The sequence below is a fragment of the Pollachius pollachius genome (genome assembly GCF_949987615.1).
Source record: "Pollachius pollachius genome assembly, chromosome: 6".
Lineage (NCBI taxonomy): Eukaryota > Metazoa > Chordata > Actinopteri > Gadiformes > Gadidae > Pollachius > Pollachius pollachius.
The window spans coordinates 22,716,847-22,738,901 of record NC_136939.1 but is presented as its reverse complement, the minus strand read 5'-3'; the positions used below and the strand labels follow the sequence as shown (position 1 = coordinate 22,738,901).

The following is a 22,055-nucleotide window of genomic DNA, read 5'->3' as shown; positions in this document are numbered from 1 at the left end:
AGGGCGCTACTGCCCATAGGTTCATGGGACTTTAGGTGGACAGAGATGGATGTTGTGCTCCCATCCTGTCCCGGGTTTTATGTGTCAGGGAGAAGAGTAAACAAACAGAAATAATAAATCCTCATGACTTTGTATCCCAAGAATATGTTTTTGTTTTTTTTTGTAATGTTTCCAATGTTGGAATTTCAGTCGAATTCACCGCAGGCGCCCTTCTTCAGACTGAGAATAGTAGTGTCTGCACGTTTTGGAATGGGGCTATTACTGAGCTAGGGGAATGAAATAATGAAATGCATATTGCTGTTAAAAGTCATAGGAGTTTGTGAAAAGTATCTATTGTGGTTATGGATGGAGAGAATGGTAATGCTAAAATTAGAAGGACACCCATACACAGGGTCTGAATCAGCATGTGGGCTGGCCTCTTTTCCACATGGAAACAAAATGGTGTTTTTGCTGACTTTTTTCTTTTCTTTTAGTGGACTTTTCTAACTTCCATGAAGCCTCGCTCCACCCGTGAGGTGTCGCATCTGGATTTGAGAGCAGGCAAATCAGCCCAATATGATAACATCATGACATCCTCCTTCTTCCTTTGGGCTAAGTTTGCATGTTCACCAGAATTAAAAGCGAATACATATTTTTTTCTGAATTCTCAAACTGTGGCGTATACATTACAAGTTCTGATGGTGGTGTAGATCTGCAAACCGTACAGTGTCATGCACCGGGGATACACAAGGTTAGTCCACTCAGCACAATAAGTAATGCCAGCCATCATTATGAAGCTTCAGCTGCTAAAAGGAGCTGAAGAAGTAGAGTTGCACAGGCTAAAACAACCTGTAAAATAAAAATAGCTTTCATATTCACCTGATTATCCCCCGATGGATATAAAGGTGTTGCCTCTTGTGCAACACTCTGCCTGGCCTACGGTGGGCACAGGCAGTTGTAAATCTAACTCCTGGCAGTTTATAGTGGTTCATTTCCATTGTTTAAATCATAAACACCTCTAACGGGGCTGGAATGATTCATATCCTGGTCGGCTGTCACATTTCATCAAGGTTATTCCTATAGCAGGCACCACGAGATGCCATCACTTCCTCCGCATAGCATGCTGCAAGAAAGTTTATAAAAAGCTGAACGTTTATAAAAAGCTGTGTATCCCCCAAAATAGTGTGCGTGTGGTGCACTATGTTGATGTGGACAGGTTCAGTGCTGATGTGCGTGTGCACGGTGCTGATGTGTGTGTGAAGTACAAAGTCTGATGTGTGTGTGCAGTGCACGGCAGGGGTTAAAACTAACTTTTTCACAACCGTCCCGGAAACGTCCCGAAAAACATTTTAAACGTCCCGAATCGTCCCGGATTTTCCAAAGAAACTTTTTTTACATTTTGAGTTGTTACAGACTGATAATATAATAAAAACACAATACATTATGTTGATAAAATACTATAATTATTTCCAGCCTAGATTTGTTTAGCTTCAAGATGACAAACAACACCCTCAGTCACAGAGCTGTGGTCAACGTAACCTTCTGCCAGTAGGCCTACTCCACCATTAAGTGAGTTGTATTCGTCAAGAGGAGGGCCATGCATTGAGATTTGCATGAGGCTGTTCAGAGTGTAATTGGCTAGGCGAGACCTTCAGTCCGACCTTCACCCGTTTCATGCAGGCACAGTCCGCGCACTTACACTGCCCGAGGTAAATCGCCTGGCCCGCTTGAGCTAGCAGCCCAATTTATCCTCCCGGACCCTACACACATTGCCTGGTTTATTGGGTTTCATTCTGATGTAAATGCAACGGCTCCGCAGGGGCTTGGGTGGAGGTGTTGACGCGCTGTCTCCACAGAGACCAGGCAGCGATCACAAGCTGCTGATCATGAAAGAGAAGCTGATGGAGATGCATTAAAAAAAAGACGTTGAAAGATGGTGCGATCTACGGGAGAGACGCAGAGGAACTGTTCTTACGAGGCTTTTGTCGGGATAAAAACAAGTGGTCACCACAATAAAGAATATGTTGCCGTTTTTGCACTTGTAAATAGTTAATCGCGTTTGTAGCCTACACTCAGACTTAAAGCCATTCTTGCATGCGGGTGTCTTGATTCATAAAAAACATTCGGGAGCATGCAAATTATTCTTAAGAGGTCTAGACTCCGTGCGCAGCCCCGCCTTCTCCAGTGAACCAAGAAAGCCCGCTCCGTGATGAACGGGGGATTTTACCCCCTCGGTTTTACACAGGAAATTTGAGATAAGACGGGGAAATCGCCGGGCGTGCCAAGCCGCGACTGAACCGTCTTGGTAGTGTAAAAAGGCTGCCATTTTACATTTACCTTTTCACATAAGTCTTTTCCACAGACCGCAAACCCGTTCCGGTTCGCAGAAAGTGTTGAAAACGTAAGCAGAAAAATGAAGTCAGTGCCAACAAAATTCTCTTTGTCCCGAGGTCGACCCGAGAGAGAATATTGATCCTCCTGATGACAATTAATTACGTGCGGATGGGACGACGTTAGTTTTAATGATGTGCGTGTGCACGGTGCTGATGTGTGTGTCAACAGTGCTGATGTGTGTGTGCACGGTTTTGATGCTTGTAAACTTTTTCGGTCTGTATTTTTCCACATAATTTCTCCAATGACAAGGTAGATATTGGATAGGTCGGCTCGTTGAAGAACCGGTGAATTAACTTGTTGGACAGAAATAACTTAATCGCACTCATGCTATTGGTTAGTCGAATAAAGCGTTGTAAACATTTTTGGGACAACATATGTTTTAAGAATTTCAATGAAAGAATTACCCAAAAAATTGATATACCATGAAGTTAAACATAAAGATTATGTTTATATATTGTTAGCTGCCCCTTGCTGATAGTCCCCTGTATATATATTGTCATTCTTCTTAATTATCAATATTAATTTCAATATCAACTATTTTTATTATAATCATTATTATTAATTTTCTTTCCTCATCTAAACATTCAATTAATTATTTCTCAAATTTAAACATTTGGTAAAGAAACAGTTCAGATGACACACCTGTGTGTGCTACTAGATTTGTGCGACTGAAATCGTTAGCTAACTAGCACCAATGCTACCACCTAATAAAATTCGAACACAGCCCTGAGGGGAAACATATGATATATTTTTAAATAAAACACATGGAATCTTTGTGCCAAAATATTTCTAATTCCAAAAAAATAAACATATGTAATCCAACTTGTTTGCATGGCTGATTCCAGGGGCTATAGTATTACATTTACATTTACATTTAGGGCATTTAGCAGACGCTTTTATCCAAAGCGACTTACAATAAGTGCATTTGTTACAATAAGTACATTTGTCATAAGAAGTGAAACAATATATCGCTGTCGGTACAGTAAAGACGTTCATAGAACCAAGTGCAAGTATTACAATCGCTAGGCTAACCCATTCCCCGTGTAAAGCAGCGATAGCAGCTACTGTAGATGCTACACAATTAAGTACCTTGAATAAGTGCAATGTACAAGTGCCAGGACGTACAACATTCAATGGTGGCTGTGCATTGGTTTCTATGCAGAGTCGAGATGAACTCTGAACAGGTGAGTTTTGAGTCTTTTGCGGAAGCTGGTGAGCGACTCTGCGGTCCTGTATTAGAGCAGTGGCACTGCGCCAGTGCTGGCTGCATGTAAAGGAAACACTGAAAAGTTGACAAAAGTAAGCTGCAGAAGATAGCGGTGCAACGGTAAAACCACTATAAAGAGAGTTTAGAATCCAAAAGCTGGGCAACCTTTGTGGCCAATGCTAGTGGAGGGTTGCCGTTACGGCTGATCACCTTGACTGTTCAAGCGGTTAACTCGTTATAACTCTGCAGGTCAACGTTCAACAGGCTTGTACTTTGGTATGCGTTGGAAGAGGTTGGGATTTTTTATTGTAGTGAATGGAACACCAACAGCTAGTGTGACTTTGACATAGGCATTACCAAAACAGTTATTAGAAGGGGAATGGCATCACAGCAGGTCAGACACAGTCTAGAAATAACATGAGGTATGTTCCACTGGATATGCAATAGAAAGATTGACACGTTTCAGGGTTTGATAAAGGCTTGCTGGCTGAAACAAAAAAGCCCAGCCACACACTAAATGGTGAAATAGGCTTACAGGTGACTTCTGTTTTAATCATTTTATGTAAGTCTGGTGTGCTGCCATTGCCGCTCTGTGGTATTTTTCTGCAAGGCCAAGGGCCAATCACTGCATTTAGCTTCACAAATGACACATGGGAATCTAAATAGGCCTACTACATTTTAGATGAGAGAACAAGCACTCACTCAAACACAGAAACTGCACCCTGTGGCAAGACACATTTAGAGTCGTCTCTCCCTTCGCTTTGCCAATTAGTTTGCGGTCATGTAGTAGTTATCATTTTGTTGACGATGACAATGGTAAGGCCTTCAAGGCCAAGTTTGATAAAAAATAGAAAATAAACCGAAATTAAACCTGTTTTTACAACTACTGGTAATCTGTAGAACGACGCAGTTTAAGATAGCGCTAATAGCTAATATAAACAGAACTGAAGGAAAGGACACTGCAACATCATGATCCTTTGTGTGCATGAATAGGAGACGTAAGAATTTCCTCTTTTAGCTTTTCTTCTAGGCCATTGTTGACGACTCATACGCATAGATTATTTATATGCACCGATTATTCGGAGAGATACCGACACTAACTTGGCATGTCAAAAGGCTTTGTGGACTGCTTCAATTGCACAAAGTCATTGATTTATTGCTGGAGCTCCTTCCTTACGGATCAAGGATGTCCAGTCCAGGTGCCAGACACTACCACCTTCGTTTCTCATCTCTTTTTCAGCCACATCACTCCGCAACACACACCTAATTTGTACTGCCTCCAAGACTTCTACCGCTTCCTGCCCCCTTGGCTTTTGTTTTCATTAATTCTCCTGCTAGATGGCTTGACATGGAACCAGTTACAACAGGAATTCATAGACTTTTCTTTATTTTCTGTCAGTATTTAGTGTTAGAGTGAATCTAATAATAAAAAAGTAACAATTGTGCTCTGCACAATGTCTATTCTGAGGGACATGAGCTATTCCTTTGGGATCAATGGTTAGGTGTTAAAAAGGCTATGTCAAGCACACACATTTCTCAAACAACCTCAGAAACTTTATATTTAATATAATTTGGACAAATGATATGAAGGCTCTCAATCTCATCGCACGTGTGATTCGTAAAGTTGGAAAGAGGATAATAGAAGTATCCAAACAAGATGAATTGCAGTGAATGCTAGAAGAGCGAACACAAACCATCTATAAAGTACAGATCTAAGTCCCTCTATATGTCTTTGTTAAGCACATTGATCTAATAACCATCCGCGGCTACAAGGCTCCCTTTTTTTCAGGGGAACAGAACAGAAACCCAAACAAAGGCTGTGCTTCACATGCCCCGACCTGACAGACGGAGGGAAACCTGACGCCCTGCTGCCCGCAGACCACACAGACACAGTTTGCCAGTGTGTCAGGTGCCAAACAGGAAGTGCTGTCTCCTGAGACAAGACAGAGACACTGCAAAGTAAACACGTCGCGGCTTAAAGGCAACCTCCGGCATTTTGTGTTTTGTTGACGGGCGCAGGGTTGGCGGGGGGGTGGGGCGACTTCATGTAGTCCTCTGACGAACACGGCTGCCTGTTCGACCCTCTACCTTACATTTCCGGAAACCACTAATTGCTACAACTAAATTATACTTAACAAATTGTGATTATCTGAGCTGCCGTACTGGCCCACCTTTATAAGAGTCATGATAGGATTCAAACTTCTTAACCCTCACAGCTAAAATGGATTGATTCGACGCCATTTACATATCAGCAGCTAACAACGTTCAGATGAGCAATCGCTGCTAGCTCGGTCAGGACATTGTATTGATGACGAAGACCTGAGGTTTGGCTCCACCATTTTGGCATCAATTGTGTCTCTGCCCCTTGAATGAGGATGGAGGAGGTCCCCGAAATGAGGGGGTACCTTGCCAAAACAAAATAAGCAGGCCGACAGGGCGGTCCATGGCAGGTGGTCGGCCTCCTTCACCGCAGTTGGCCCCAGCCCTGAAACACCCCCCGTTGACACCGTGAAACAGGAATAGACACCCTTCCGAGCGTCAGTCTGTTCAGACCAGAGACCGTGAGTCCAGAAACCAGAGTCAAGTCAACATCATCTTATAGGTTTAACTCCTGGATATAATGGAGCTGTTGTTTCATAAAATGTGCTTGACTTTAAGACTCCACATGCAACATATTCTGTTCAACTTGCCTATCTTGCTTACTAGTCTATGAGTGTAACTATGTATACAAGATCGAGTTTGAGGGCTATTGTGAGGGACATAAAAACAATATGCTTAATTAGGCTTAATGTAGATAGATTTAAACTGGATATATATATACAGTTACTTGAACCAGGTGCAGTACTGTCTTGTCTACAAACTGTGACAGGACCTCAGTGGATCATTTATCACGTCAATGTAGATAGGATCCTTTCTGCCTCGTTCCGATGCATTGGTCGGTTTACCTCCTAACCCCCGTCGCTAAATACATAATTACTGTAGCATACAAATAAAACCTTCCTTAAACAAAACACTGGGCTCACACAGAGAAAAACCCCTTGGAATACGTCCACGCTGCATTCCCCATGGAAGGGAGCCCAGCCAGCCCCCCTCTGTCTGAGCCAAACGACTGAGAACAGAGGGGAAGGAGACACAGGGAAACAGCTGGAAAAGCTGCCTGTTAGCTAGCTACTGGGCTATGGTTGTGAATGGAGGGCGGCCAAGAGAGAGAGAGAGAGAGAGAGAGAGAGAGAGAGAGAGAGAGAGAGTGAAACAGTGGAACAGTGGAGTTGTACTTTGGGGTATAAAAAACAGGAGCTAAAGGGGGAGTTACATTTCAAGAAATTTGTATTCTGCTTAACATGCGGCTTTGCCATTTCATCAGCCGTCAGTCTTCATAAAGGGCAGACGTCTGCCAAGCCACGAGAAGAGGAAAGGCTGGGGGAGGGAGGGAGAGGGAGGGAGGAATGGAGATCCAAACAGGCGAAGGGTTTTCCCTTACACACTTCTGGCGGGCCTCCAACCAGAAACTGGTCGGAACACGGGAAACATGGTGTCAGCCTGAAGGGACCAGATGAAAAGAATGGCGTCTGGCATGCCGTTTCCCCAGAGCCCATTCTGTCATCCATTCTCTCTCTCTCTCTCCTCACTCTCTCTCTCTCTCCCTCGCTCACTGCCCCCACCATCTCTCTCTCTCCCTCTCTCTCGCTCGCTCACTCCCCCCCTCCATCTCTCTCTCCCTCGCTCACTCCCCTCCCTCCATCTCTCTCTCTCTCTCTCTCTCTCTCTCCCTCGTTCACTCCCCCCCTTCATCTCTCTCTCTCTCTCCCTCGCTCACTCCCCCCCTCCATCTCTCTCTCTCTCCCTCTCTCTCTCCCCCCCTCTCTCGTCTCCCCGCCCCCTCTCTCTCCTATTCCAGGGAGATTCCTCCTCTACTACAATGCCTCCCAGAGAGATCAGAGCGTGAGTCTGTAGTAAACACACGCGGGCGTGTCATGTACATGTTGGCTCACGCCCTAATCCCACGGCATCTGTGTGTCTGTCTTTCTGTTTCCTGGCACATTCGTGGCAGTGCACGGAACAACCAAAATAATAAAATGATTCATGTTGTTAATATTGCCAAGTATATGTATCTAAGAGAAACCTAATACAGAATCATGCTGCAATAAAGTCTCAGAATGATAATACAACGAATAATACTAACTGGAGAGGTGCTGTTTCTTGAAGGGGACAGTTATTCTGCTGTTATCGCTCCCACACCAACAAGATTAATTAAGAGAATGAGAGGAAATACAAGAATGCTTTGGAGGTATTTCAACTATTCCATTGACAGAGTCAAACAAATCCGTATCTGACCCAGAGTCAGGTAGTCATCACATAAGGAAAGTGTTCCTGTTGTTTCTTCATCAATCTCTGCCACAGGAAGGTCATCTTCTTATAAGCCTATGACCATGTGGTATGCACCAACAGAGTAACTTCTTTACACTGTGTTGGAAGTTTTGGGCTATGCTGATTTAAATCAATAGAAAAAGACCCCCTTACATCGCATTTTAATGTGCTGCATGGGGGTATGCAAAGGATAAAGCTATATAAACTTTGTACTGTTGTAGCTTGGTGGTATCTATGTTTTCATACCTTCCTGACATTTCCCCGTGGTATACGGTATATCATGGTATTGGTGTGAAAAACTAAAGCTGAGCTGCTGGTGATAGAAGTCATTGTAGCAAGTATGACATTGTCTAGCATACAATGCTGTGTGTCTAACAAACAATTTGCTAACTTTGACAAGTCTTGCTGGGTTTGAATAGTGATGGCCTGTAGAATAATGAATAGATGGGCCCTTCCTCCATAGATTCCAAATCTCAACGTGTAGGACCTACTTGTGCACTTCTGTTAAAAGTCAGCGATTGTTTCCAACAATGTACACATACGGAAAGTAAGTTGAAGCTGTTTTATATACGGCCTACGTGTGCTACGCCCACACCGGAGCGCCACTGGCCTGCTGTTTTTTTGCCTGTTTTCTACTGTTGTAGAACTCGCGGGGTACACTCCTAAACAGAGATTCTAATCCATTGTTGACATTTTGTAACACGAGACGTGTCTGGGTTAATGCTGGTTGAGTTAGCCAATTGTTTAGGACAGGGTACATTGTAATTGGCCTCTTATGTAGAAGTATTGACCCAACGCTGGCTCTATAGAGAGCGGGGCTGCTGCCTGTCTCCCGGGCGTATAGACATCACTAGACACACGGGACGCCTAGGGACCGCTTCTTCAGTCCCCCGTGTCCGAACACTGGCATTCCGAGGGTGAAATCTGTTGAATATCCAACACAATACAACACTTATACACTTTCGGACCTGAGATGTGTGAAGTCTTGATCCACCAACACCGCAGCAGTGTGCTGCTATTAATGTCCCTTGAGTTCTGGTGTCGGGCAGTTCCGGGCGGTCATTATTGAATCACTGGTCAAAAGCAGGGGAACTCCGCGTTTGAGAACTTGTTGGCGAAAGAACCTATGGCAGTCTCAAAAACAATTCAACCGCAGAGAGTTGATAATTGACTATTTGATTATTTATCCCGCTTCAAAACTGCCAAAATACATATTATATATATATATAATACATACAGTATATTATATATATTAAATATATATATTATACAACATTATAAAGAATATATTCATAAAATGTTGGAACAAAGTTAAACTGATAGAGATGCGTTTGTGTTTCTGACGGTATTTAATATCATACCTTGGGTATTTCTAAGTACATCAGTATACCGTAATACCGTGATACCGCCCAAGCCTATAGTAATCCCCAACCAGCTCACTTCTGCCCCATGCGGTGTAAATAACCCATCTGGATTAAAATCGTAATCTTAAAACATCTGATTATCCTAAATGATAAAAACTTCTTTTTTTTTTAAAAAAAGCTTTAATGAGTGATAGCAATGCTTCGGATGAAGCATTGCATGATTATAACATAATCATTTTATAATCACTCATGGCTCATGGGTGAAAACGAACATGAACGGTTTCACCGGGACTGCAAAGAAACATGGATGCACTTTGGGCATTTTTGGAAAATGAAGTCTTTTTTGTCCTGAACCCCACACATTTGGTCTGTTTGGTTGTATTTTCTTCATATCTATGGGAAGGGTTATTTGGAACATACAGGACGCTTTAGACAAGGGTGTCTTGTCTAAAGCGTCCGGATTCATATTTAAAGTATAAACATACACATTTGTACTCCTGCTCATAAAGCATAAACCACATCACACAGTTGTCTGGCATGTTCTGCACAGTCAAACCAATCCCTCAACAATCAAATCGCATTCAGTTCCGCAACTAGTTTCATTGTGAAAAGATTCTTATGACGGAAGACAGCAAACATTTATACTCATCGCGGGATAAGCTCTGAAGGCCATTCGTTGCTGTCTTTAGGTTTCACACCAACCACGGCCGTAACATTTCTGGTAGCCACAGGTTACGAGCGACGTCCAGAGGAAACGCATGCTCCCCGATGATGGAACACAACGCTAACTAAATACCCCCCCCCCACACACACACACACACACACACACTCCCAGGGACATTCCTGCACTGCTCTCCCATGTTAGCAGTCCCACCGCTTGACCCCCACCCTCCCCCAACCTCCTACACTGGCATGTCAGAGAGGCGTATAATGTCGTTTACCATTCGCTCGCAGCATCTGGAATTCATTTTCACAGGCTCATATACGGTTTTAAGGTCACTTATATGAACTGTTTTACGTAAAACCAAAAAAAACTAAGGGGACAGAGTTCATCCAGAGTGCTGGAGGTGGGGGGCTGTCAGACCCTCCCCTCGTTCTCTTTCTTCCCTCGTTTGGCTATCTCCAGGGAGATGTGGCTGAATGGCGGTTTGTAAGGGGTGGGCCCCCCTGATGGATAAGTGTCTGGCCGCTGAGCGAGAGGGGCGGAGCCAGGAGGGTGGACGTCTAGGTCGAGGGGAAATTGGAGGTCCCCTCGATTCTTTCCCGGGGCTTCTGCCATAGCTGGCTGGGTCTGTGATCGTATCCAAACAGCGGCAAAAGTAAAATAACAGAAGTAAATTAATAACGACGTCAACTCAAGAAGTTGGGGGAAGGTTTGGTGGAGATAAGAAAGAAGGCTGAGCAGATTCAAAACCTGGAGGGGTGAATGGGAGTTATTGTGTGGGGGGGGGGGGGGGGATGATATAATGGAGACAAACAGCCTGTAAGTGTGGGCGAGACAGTAGGTCTCTGGTTGTCTGTGGAGTACCGTCCAGGCTGTACATCAATGTGACAGCCCAGATCAAAGTCTCGTCTCCCCCCGATCCCCACCGACACCACATCCAATATCACTCCACGCACGGCCTCGCAGGTGCCACAAGCCTCTCAAAATGAAGTATTCTCTCGTTTTAGAGCAAGACCCTAGGACAAAGCCACAGTATGGCTTGAATTAGAGTTGGACAATGAAAAGAAAAGTGAGTCATCAAATCAACATCAAATCTCTTCCATTCAGGAAATTGGATTACATCTATTTCAAGGAGCCTTTAAAACCAGAAGACTCAAAGCATTAAGCCCCATACCACAAGGAGTATTACATGGATATGGTGTGCTGCTACAGGCCAAACATCCTCCAACATGAAGGCTACCTGCCCGGCGTCCTGTTATTGTTGAGCCAGTAGCACAGGGGCTGGTTAGCTAAGCAACAACTGTAGGCGGCTGTTCCCTTGTGGGCGCTAGGCCTGTGCATAGGAACAACGCAGGCCGTCTAGACATGGAACCAACTGGAGTGATCACATATGACAGCTACATTATTTATGTGGGGGGCGGGTTGATTGTCTTCATAGTTGCCTCTAACAGTTTGGCCCTATGGTAGTGCAGGCTGGAACAGAACAACATTTTGAATGAGGGCTGAAGGGAGGGAGGGAGAGGGAGGAAGGGAGGATGAGAGAGAGAGAGAGAGAGAGAGAGAGAGAGAGAGGGAGAGAGGGAGAGAGAGAGAGATAGAGAGAGAGCGCCATCCGGCACTAGATTAGACAGCTAGGCTGGGGAAAAAAGAGCAGACTACAGCACTTCCCTGCCCATACATCTTTAATGCCTCATCTGCAGGGCCCAACAAGGAGTGACTGAAGTAAACACGTATTCCAAGTGACAGCCAGTTTCGACAATGGGGGCCGAGGTATGGAAATAGCAGGCGCTGCTAGTGCTGGGGCGCATGGATCAGGAGGCAGGATCGGGTTGGCTCAGACACACTAAAGAATAGCTCTCCACGCACGTAGGAAAAGGCCAGCGCACCAGTGGAGGCGCACACCTCTTACATCCAGCTCCTTTCTTAAATTCCATCTGCAACCTTCAATTAAAATGTGTATAATTGTTCAATCAATTGCCATGATGTAGTGATGGTGATGGTGTTGTGGTGGTGTGGTGTGGTGTGGTGATGGGGAAGTGATGGTTTAGAGAAGTCATAGGCGTAGTGAATGGAAGGATGTTTTAGTGGTGGTGGTGTATTGATGGCTTTGTAGTGATGGTGCTGTGGTGGTGTGGTGATGGTGTAGAGGAGGTGTAGAGGAGGTGTAGGTGTAGTGATCGTGGGGGAAGTTTAAGTAGTGATGGTGAATGGTGCATTGGCGATGGTGTTGTGATGGTGCAGTAGTAATTGTGTAGTGAAGGTGCAGTAGTGATGGTGTAGTGATGGTGTAGTGATGGTGCGGTTAAGGCTTTGTAGTGATGGTGTTGTAATGGTGTATGGATGGTGCAGTACTGATGGTGTAGTGATGGTGTATTGATGGTTTAGTAGTGATGCTGTATTGATGGTGGTGCAGTACTGATGGTTTAGTGATGTTTTAGTAGTGATGGTGAACTGGGGTAAACCCAGTAGACTATGTAGCGCCACTTAATCCTTCACTTCTTCATCACAAAGGCACATCAATGTACAATGTACAGAATCACATCTATGTGGTTTGGAATGTGAGATGTGTGCCCTTCTCTTCGTGTTTGTGGTCTTCCCCCATGGAATTCAAATCCTAGTATCAGGAAAACTGAATCAGGATTCAAGTTTGGTCCAATTTCATACAACCAAATAAAGTGTCCATAACATATATGAGCAATAGCTTTGTTTGAATCATGTATTATGTTTCATGTATGATGCCAATGTCCATTGTCCACAGCAATCGCATTCAAATGAAATCCACAAACGAGAAGTTAACCAACCACAAAAAAGCAATACCACCGCACAATTATTTCTCCAAAAGCTACACCAGCAAAATAAAGTCAAAACATTAGTTGAGCAAATTAACATCTTTGTCCATTAAATGTCTTCTCGGAGACACTGCATCAAGAACTGTATAGACCACATAAAATGTGCAATATCACAACAAACATAATGTGTGTCTGTAAATACCCTGCTCACAACAACCCCCCCACCAGCCCCCATCCCTCCCCACTGTCATAATGGGAACATGAACACATGGGCTGGACTAAACACTGTGCACTGTATTATAAGGAAGCTATTTTATAACTCGCCCGAAATCGGAGTTACGAAACTGTGCCAGCAAGAAGAAATTAAAGATGGCGAAAAACCCTTCAGAACCTGAGTTAAGTATTATTTAGAGCACTGCTAATGTGGAGCCCCAGTGTGTGTGTGTGTGTGTGTGTGTGTGTGTGTGTGTGTGTGTGTGTGTCTGGGGCAAGAGAGGGGGGGATGGACATAAGAAACTGTAGTTATTTTTGTCTCCCACCCACAATATACTTAGGTTTCAGTTTTGGTAAAGCTTTTTATATGCTTGCATAGTTGCTCCTCCGCTTTGAGTTCCTTTCATTGTGTTTAACCGGGGAAAGAGTTAATTTTGGATTTTCGTTTTGAGAAAAGCAATCAATTTAAGGATTATTTTATAGATTTACAGTTGTTTTGTTTTTGTTTTTTTCTGCAGAACAACTTCACTTGTTCTTGCAGTCGGCACTATTTGAGTTTTGGAAAATCAGCACTATTCAGTTTGGTCTCATTCCCAAACAGGAAGATTTCTTCTTCTTGAACTACAGCATCACAGCAGCGGATGAATGGCCTTTCTTAAATACTGCCCAGTTCACTGACATAAGCATGGATTAAGTTCCTATATTCTACGGCGACTCGATTTAACTGAACAAGATTGTTGGTACAAATATTAACGCAACTCCAACCTCGAAACTAATCTCACTTGACATCAGCCGTGGTTCCAACATTTCCAGGTTATTTCACGATCAATCTGTGTTATCTTGGAATCAAAACCTAGATTATTTGAGAATACAAATGGTGAAGAAATGCAACCTGATTGAAACCCAAACCGCTCCAGCGACCACATAACAGAAACATAAACAGAGTGACACACGGCTCTGGCGAGGCTAGCCTTATTATCTGCCGCGCTGCCAGAACAGCGGCGCCACAAACGCTGAAACCTGAACTCCAAGCTGTCAGATCACTTTTGTCAAAAGGTCAATATTAACATTTTGTCAAAAGTGTGTTTGTGTGTGTGCATCTGCGTGTGCGTCTGTCTGTGTCTGTCCGTCTGTCTGTGCGCGCTTGTGTGTATGCCATGTGTGTTTCTGGTAGCATACCCATGTGTTTGTGTGGCAGAATCGTACTAAGTTGAATAACCCCTTTTTATTGTGGTTAGAACAACTAGTCATGGTTGCCAGGGCAATAGCCTAACTCGCATCTACTTTGTAACACTAGAATGGAGCTGCTATGGGTGTCTTGTGTGTGTCAGCTGGTATCCCTGCTCCGCTCTTTTTTAAGGTTCTACCGCACCTAGCAAAATTGACAAAGAAAAAAAGTCTTGAAAACAACATAGCGCCTTCCATTTGTTAAAAAAGGATTAGTCTAGGGCAAGGACAACTAGCTGGATCAGCGGGTTTTCCGGGACCACAAATGACTAAAGATATTTGGCTGTCGGTGCAGCTTTTGTTCAGTCAAGGTCAAGCAATGCATTGCTTGACTGCTCAACACAGTAAGCAGAAAATATTTTCCAGTAACCAAGCGCTTCACAAAAATGTTTTAATAGTTACAAATGTTTATTTTCTCTTCGCTGCATGATTCTGCACCTAAACACAGATCCCCCAGTTGTTGGATTAGAGACCTGCAGTATTGATATCCAACCACCCTTTATGCACCCCTTACTCCATATCAATAGCCTGTGAAGAGTAAAGGTCCTTTAAATTGACCGGGATAATAATATTCCACATCAATAAAATAATTACCAGACATGGCTCTGAATGGGACTGTATGCATACCACGCAATTTCCCTTTTTGCAAAACAGACACCATATATTTTTTTTTACGGTGCTAGTTTGAGAATAAATCTGTTTAACCGATCACAATCAGGTATGTTTGCAATTGTAAAATGTACCCTGTTCATGTGGTGGGACATGGCGAGGGTAACACTACTTCTCTCAACACTCTTATTGCATCCATAGTGGTAAACTTCATTCATAGGCCTATAGCTAACACTTTCTGTTACATGTCTAATGATCATCCATAGTGGTAAACTTCATTCATAGGCCTATAGTTAACACGTTCTGTTACATGTCTAATGATCATCCATAGTGGTAAACTTCATTCATAGGCCTACAGTTAACACTTTCTGTTACATGTCTAATGATCATCCATAGTGGTAAACTTCATTCATAGGCCTATAGTTAACACTTTCTGTTACATGTCTAATGATCATCCATAGTGGTAAACTTCATTCATAGGCCTATAGTGAACACCTTGTGTTACATGTCTAATGATCATCCATAGTGGTAAACTTCATTCATAGGCCTATAGTTAACACTTTCTGTTACATGTCTAATGATCATCCATAGTGGTAAACTTCATTCATAGGCCTATAGTTAACACTTTCTGTTACATGTCTAATGATCATCCATAGTGGTAAACTTCATTCATAGGCCTATAGTGAACACCTTCTGTAACATGTCTAATGATCATCCATAGTGGTAAGCTTCATTCATAGGCCTATAGTTAACACTTTCTTTTACTTGTCTAATGATCATCCATAGTGTTAAACTCCATCCATAGGCTTATAATTAAGACTATCTCCTGCATGTGTATTGATCATCCATAGTGGTAAACTCCATTCATAGGCCTATAATTAAGACTATCTCCTGCATGTGTATTGATCAGCCATAGAGGTAAACTCCATTCATAGGCCTATAATTAACACTTACTGTTGTATGTGTATTGATCATCCATAGTGGTAAACTCCATTCATAGGCCTATAATTAACACTATCTGCTGTATGTGTATTGATCATCCATAGTGGTGAATTCCATTTATAGGCCTTTAATTAACACTATCTGCTGTACGTGTATTGATCATCCATCTCGCTAGCAGTCGGTGCTGTTCACTCTCACTACGCTACATGAAAATAGGTTGTTTTTGACTATATGACCGTGTGCACTTGGATCACAACAGTTTAGTATTGGATACCAACCAAAGCATTATAGTTTACTTTTAGTTATCAAACTGGGAAACAACCTCAAAAATGAACATCTTCAAACCATTGATTTATTAAAAAATGCAAATCATAATCCCGCTCATCAGCTAACTGCCATTCCAAACGCTATTTTACACTTGGACTAAAAAGTAAAACTCCATTGTAATTCAATCCTTTAAATACATAGGATACTTTAAGTGAAAGGACGGAGCACAAACTCATCTTTACTAGGCTAGGCCTCCTGTCTTTTTTACCAGTGTGATTATCATTGGAAAATACAGCATATCGTGTTGCGGCTAATGTAAATAGTCTTGACTTAAAATTTTGTCCGTATTTTCTTAACCCGTTTATTCTCTATGAGTCTTAAAGGACCTTAACCCTGAGAAAAGCGTTCCCATGTTTTCAGAAGGGTTCTTTCCCGGAGAGCAACATTTTGTAAGATTGCCCTGGGCCGACAACTGCCTCAGTCAATCACTGCGTGTGATGTCATCCAAGAGGGCGCTGCCAAAATACTGTGAAATAAGTTACCGTGGTTGTTGTTAATGTCAAAGTCAAGCTTAAATGTGCCTATAATTGTTGGTTCAATTTCCAAAACAAGACAAATACATGGAGGCAGTACTGTCATACTGTAGTGTTTCCCACACCATCGTTAGGAGATGTGGCTTGGGAGGTTTGAGAACCACTGTGGGTCTCGATCAAGATCAATCTGGGTGTCCAGGGGCCGAACATGGTGAATGATCCGTACAGCGTTGGAAACGCCTAGATTGAGGTGTTACATTAGATAAGGTCTAAATGTTAAGAATCTCTCTCTCTCTCTCTCTCTCTCTCAATGTCTTGAACCCAGCATGATGGCCCCTGCCACGGCCATCACCACAACCCACCCCCCCTCATAAAAAAAGAGAACAGACAGCGCATTCCTTGCTAATTATTTATTCGGCGTCAGGTCCCTTGTTAAACTACAGTGGGGCCAAGAAATGGGGGCCACAGCAGCGACGGGGGAGAGTGAGAGAGGGAGAAGGAGGGCAGGAAACGAGAGGGTGGAAGGCTGGATTATCTGATGTCATGTATCCCCTGTCCTTTCCTCAGTGCACACACAAGACGCACACACCCACCCACACACACACACACACACACACACACACACACACACACACGCACACACACACACACAAACACGCCCCAACACACACTTCAAAGTTGAAGGAGGCCCTGGGGTCCACCCACCAGACTGAAGAAAGAGGTTACTATTGAAACGTCTAAACTCCTGCTAATCAGGGAGGCTGCTTCTCGGCCCAGGGAATATGCTTCTGCTAATGCAGTATTGAACGTACGTGTACATAGGTCTATTGGTTTGAACCCGGTTCAGATGCTACCATATAGACAAAGTAAATGCTAAACAACAATCCAAGCGGTTGGCATACCCGGAGCTTTGTAAACGTAAGCAAGCTGATGTTACATAGCCTTTGCCCGCTCTGAGAATAATAACTTCAAGGCAAGGCAAGGCAAGGCAATGCAACTTTATATATATAGCAATTTTCATAAATGAGGCTCAAAGTGCTTCACATAGAAACATTGTCAAACAATAAAATAAAATAATAGATAAGTAAAAGAAAACATATGCAAAGTAAAAAAAATGCATAGTAGTAATAAAATAAAAAATAGATTGAAAATAAGGCTAAGTAAAAAAAAAACTTTTAGAAAGTGCAATGTATTTAAGATTTAGCAGAAAGCTAAAGCAAACATAAAAGTATTCAGTCTTGTTTTAAAAGTGGTCAGAGGGTTTTATGTCAAGTAAGTGTCAACATGTTTTATGTCAAGTAAGGGTGAACATGTTGGACTGTACCGAGATCAGATAATCGCCTGGTCCAAAATGATGTGTTAGACATAATATCAAGCTTTCCAAAAGTCCCCAAGTCTCAGAGTGATGGAAAGAGGAGGGAACAAAGCAGGCTGACTGCATTTTGATGAGGACTTGCAAACGCTTGTCTTGTTTGGAGCCTTGTTTAACAAGCTTGTTAAGAAGTGTGTGTGTGTGTGTGTGTGTGTGTGTGTGTGTGTGTGTATGTGTGTGTGCTTGGGGAATAAACAGGGTGAGAGAGTGAAGGCTGGCTGGCTTGTTCGCAGTCCAGACTACCACCAAAAGCTAGGAATGTTGCAGTGCTAAGTCACAAAAGGGTGTCTCATTTTGTCTGGAATGATTGGATTATATCATATAAAGATATACACTTTGCAGATATATTGTCATAGTGTCATAACTATCCGTCTCAAAAGTGGACTGGAGTAGCTCTAGTGATGTGAATATGTAACATACTGCAAAATCTGTTTTATAAATGATGTTTTGCTCAAACTATGGCAAAACTGTATAAACTGTTTCTCTAGTTTGTAACTATTATACTGTTGACAGCTGTCAACAAAAAACCACAAAAAATATATAGAGCAGTAGGTGGCATCTCAAGTCTGGAAGAAACGGCTGGAAACGATAACACTTCCTCCTGTTGTATCTACCCTTTAACATGCTACCCATGTCTGTGTAGGACCCCCCACGTACACACTAACAGTGATACACACACACACACACACACACACACACACACACACACACACACACACACACACACACACACGCCGTGGAAGAACAGCATCTCACCTGCAGTCTGGAGGCCCTCCAACGATGCTAAATCAACCCAGGTGGCGTGCATTTTAAAACAGTTAAAGGCCACCAGGGAAACACAAGGAGCACAGGCAAACTAAAGTGCTAATGGGAGATGGGGGTGGAAAGTGGGGAGGTTTGTTCTCAAACAGTGCTGTCGGGTCCCAAGAGGCCAAGAGGAGCTCTTTGCGACTAGAGGCAATGGAGCCGGTGGGAAATGAAGTCTTTCTTTAATTAAACACTGCTGATTTTCCAAATCTCAAATCAACTTTTGATTACATTTGTGATGATTTCTGGAATTCCTGGGCTACAGGGTACGTCTACGTATATGTTGGACGTGAATAATTTAAACACGTTCTGACGATGTCGACTTGCTATGGTTAGATATTTTTGCCACCAGCAGAGGAAACATTCCATATAACATTTTAGAACAACATGTGTGCTGTTTAATCCAGGGTCTGTTAATTTAGACAGCTGGTGAATCATCAATGGTATGAGTGGTGGATGATTACGACTCGGGTTAAGTTCTGAACATTGCAACATTTCATCCAGACTGAGAATATAAAAGTGCGCTGATATAAAGCGTGCTACTCTAACACTGAATGACACTTGCAGTATTGAAGTCTCGACTGCATTTACTTTCGTGACACACATAACAAAAACAGGCCAAACCTTTGAGGTATATTTTAAGGAGGGATTCCATCATATTTGGAGGGTCTTGCAGGAGGTTTTTTTATCGACCCTCAAGCACATTTATATGATGCACGCATTTACAAATAGGGCTCTGCATTATCAAAGTCAGAAGAGTAGCCATGCATGTCTGTCGTATTTGCAGTTGTGTGAAGCCTATTCAAGTGACCATCGACCTAACTGTCATGAACGGTTATAAGCGTTGACGAAAGAGTCACACAAAAAAGACTGCTACCTCGACAACTCCTAAACGAAGAAGATAAGCTCCAGATACCAGCCATGCCATCACTGTGCATCTCTCTGTGTAATATCATCTGATGGCTGTCTCCATGATTAATGCAGCGCTCAGGCCCAGACTAAATGCATACTTTATGTGAAGCCATGTATGAGTGGCCCAGGGTTTTGGGTCCACTGTAGCAAGGGTGACTGTGAGGAAAGGCTGCCGTGGTGTAAAAAGGAAGATATTGCATAAGTGTATAATATTGAATACTAATAAAATAATAGTGCAGCAATAATAGTGTATAATAGCTGATCTTGAATATCATATAATAGTTGATAATGCAATGGCATGCAGCTAGCCTAGCCTAAGTTGTTCTGCAAAACCCCAATTTGCACACTTTTTTTCCCTTCACCACAGGGGGCTTGATAAAGTCTTGTACAAGTTAAGAAATGTAGGCCATTACATCCTCCAGGGGAACCTTTTACAGGCACAAGACAGAGTAAACAGAGTGGGCCATCTGCTGAGTAAGGCACCTGCGCCCATTCCGCAGAGCTGAAATGCCATTAAAACAGGACTACCACCCTCTGTGTTATCATCTATTTGAAAAATCACCCAAGAAAAAAAAAAAAAAAAAGCCTGCATACTAAGATTTGACATCATCAACTAAAAGAAGAAGACAGCAGTCAATTACTGCAGGCTCTTTAAAGGATGCTGGATGTTTTGACGTTTTAAATACTGTTGCAATGGTTTCATTTTGGGATACATACTTAAGGCCCATCAGGCCAAATGCATCAAAAATACATTTGAAGGTTTGTAGTTGAAGCCATTTGGTTTAATAGAAAATCGTTCTTGTTAAATGCTTTGACCAAAAAAGGGCTTTAAATACATAGAATATATTCTATTTGCATACGATTATAGACACGAAAATACAGTGCTTTTTCAAGGTGAGGCAAATAATCTTAGCCTACGTTCAGACTAAACAAAATATAAATGAGGGCCTGTTCACTTCAGCTCACAGCTCAGAAGCACTCATAACCAAGATCGATCCAGATATGCTCCGCTTCAAATCAAAGATTTGACTTCGGTCTAATTACGATTTAATAAAGGTTAAATTGATTGAAAACATTTTATTTATAAATAGAGTACTCTTGCGGCCAATTTCCTTAACGCTGTCAAAAATAAAAGAGAAAAAAAAGGAGAGGATGGCAACGAAATAACCCGATCAGCCGGTAACGGTAACGGAAACGGAAAGTTTAAATCCAGCCGATAAGACAGGCTTTGTTAACAATATCACCATCCACTGCAAGGCGAACGACGAGAGGTCTAAACTTACCTTTCAGTCTAAACGTGATCATTACTCCACTAACCCAGGCGTGTTGTACATTGCAACTTGTAGGGAACCAATGCGATGGCCATGTCCGCTGCCCACTGAATCCCAGTGATCCCAGTTAACCAGGCTCCCCCGACACCCACCACACAGCTGGACTTCATCTCTAGCGATATTAAAAAAAATAACCAAATACCTGCCTGCTCATTGGAACAGTTTTTCCTCCACATTAATTAGCCCACTTGAGTTGTAGGACTCAGAGCATTGATGAACATTCAGCCTCCATAGACGGCAATAAATAGTTGATATGTCACACAGTTTAATTTACAAAAAACAAAACACATAACAGCCAATTAAGATTTTAAGTTAATTAAACGTGAAGGCGAGAGCCGCTCTCCGGCGCCGCATCGCGCGCCAGCTCGAGACCAGCTCACTAGTTAACTAACCAGCTCACTAGTGCACTTTGACAAACATTCCCAACAAACACATCAACACTGTCTAAACACTCAGGGCGCAAAGTTAAGAGTTCACCCTGTCGCACTCTCTGCCATGTCTATCCTGGCTACGGTGCGCCGATTGCCATGGTGACCGCTTCCCCGCGGCCATGATGTCCGATCGATGGGAATTGAACAAAGAGGATCAATTTCCGATCAGCGAGAGTGGCGCTTTAATCAATGGGAGAGCGGAGCTCCGCGACGGGCTAAAAAGAACACAAGAGGAGCGAAGTCGGAACACGACAGCGGCTTTCACGCATGTTGGCTTTCAAAACACTGTAGGAACTTCAAGGAAAAAGGTCTGACCTGCAACCGCTGTAAATCAAAGCGCTTCCAATATTGAAACATCGATCCCGCATTGGCCGCCATCTTGAGACATATTGAGACGGAGTGGAGTGATAGAGATAGAGCGCGAGGGGCTGGGATCCAGCGGGAAGGAGGGGGAGCGGAGGACGCAAAACACGGAGCGGAGCTGTTGAACACGATGACCGCTTATTGAACACGGGCGCGGACTGGAGTTATTGAACGTCGACCTGTGATATTGAACGGGAGCCAGTTATAAAATATTGAACGGGGTTCAAGCCAGTCTTTCTATCAGTGAAAAGTCGGGATGGACTGCACACGTTGAAATGTAACA

At 43.0% G+C, this 22,055-nt stretch overlaps 1 protein-coding gene across 1 annotated transcript in view; it reads right to left on the bottom strand.

Annotated features, from left to right (window-relative positions):
- Positions 1–21,828, bottom strand: part of LOC307076945 (homeobox protein cut-like 1) — a 90,978-nt gene extending 69,150 nt beyond the window's left edge. The window contains exon 1 of the mRNA XM_079738177.1: positions 21,725–21,828. Coding sequence (XP_079594303.1) covers positions 21,725–21,787 — 63 coding nt within the window. The 5' untranslated portion in view covers positions 21,788–21,828. The remainder of the gene's footprint in view (positions 1–21,724) is intronic.
- Positions 21,829–22,055: the final 227 nt, after the last annotated feature.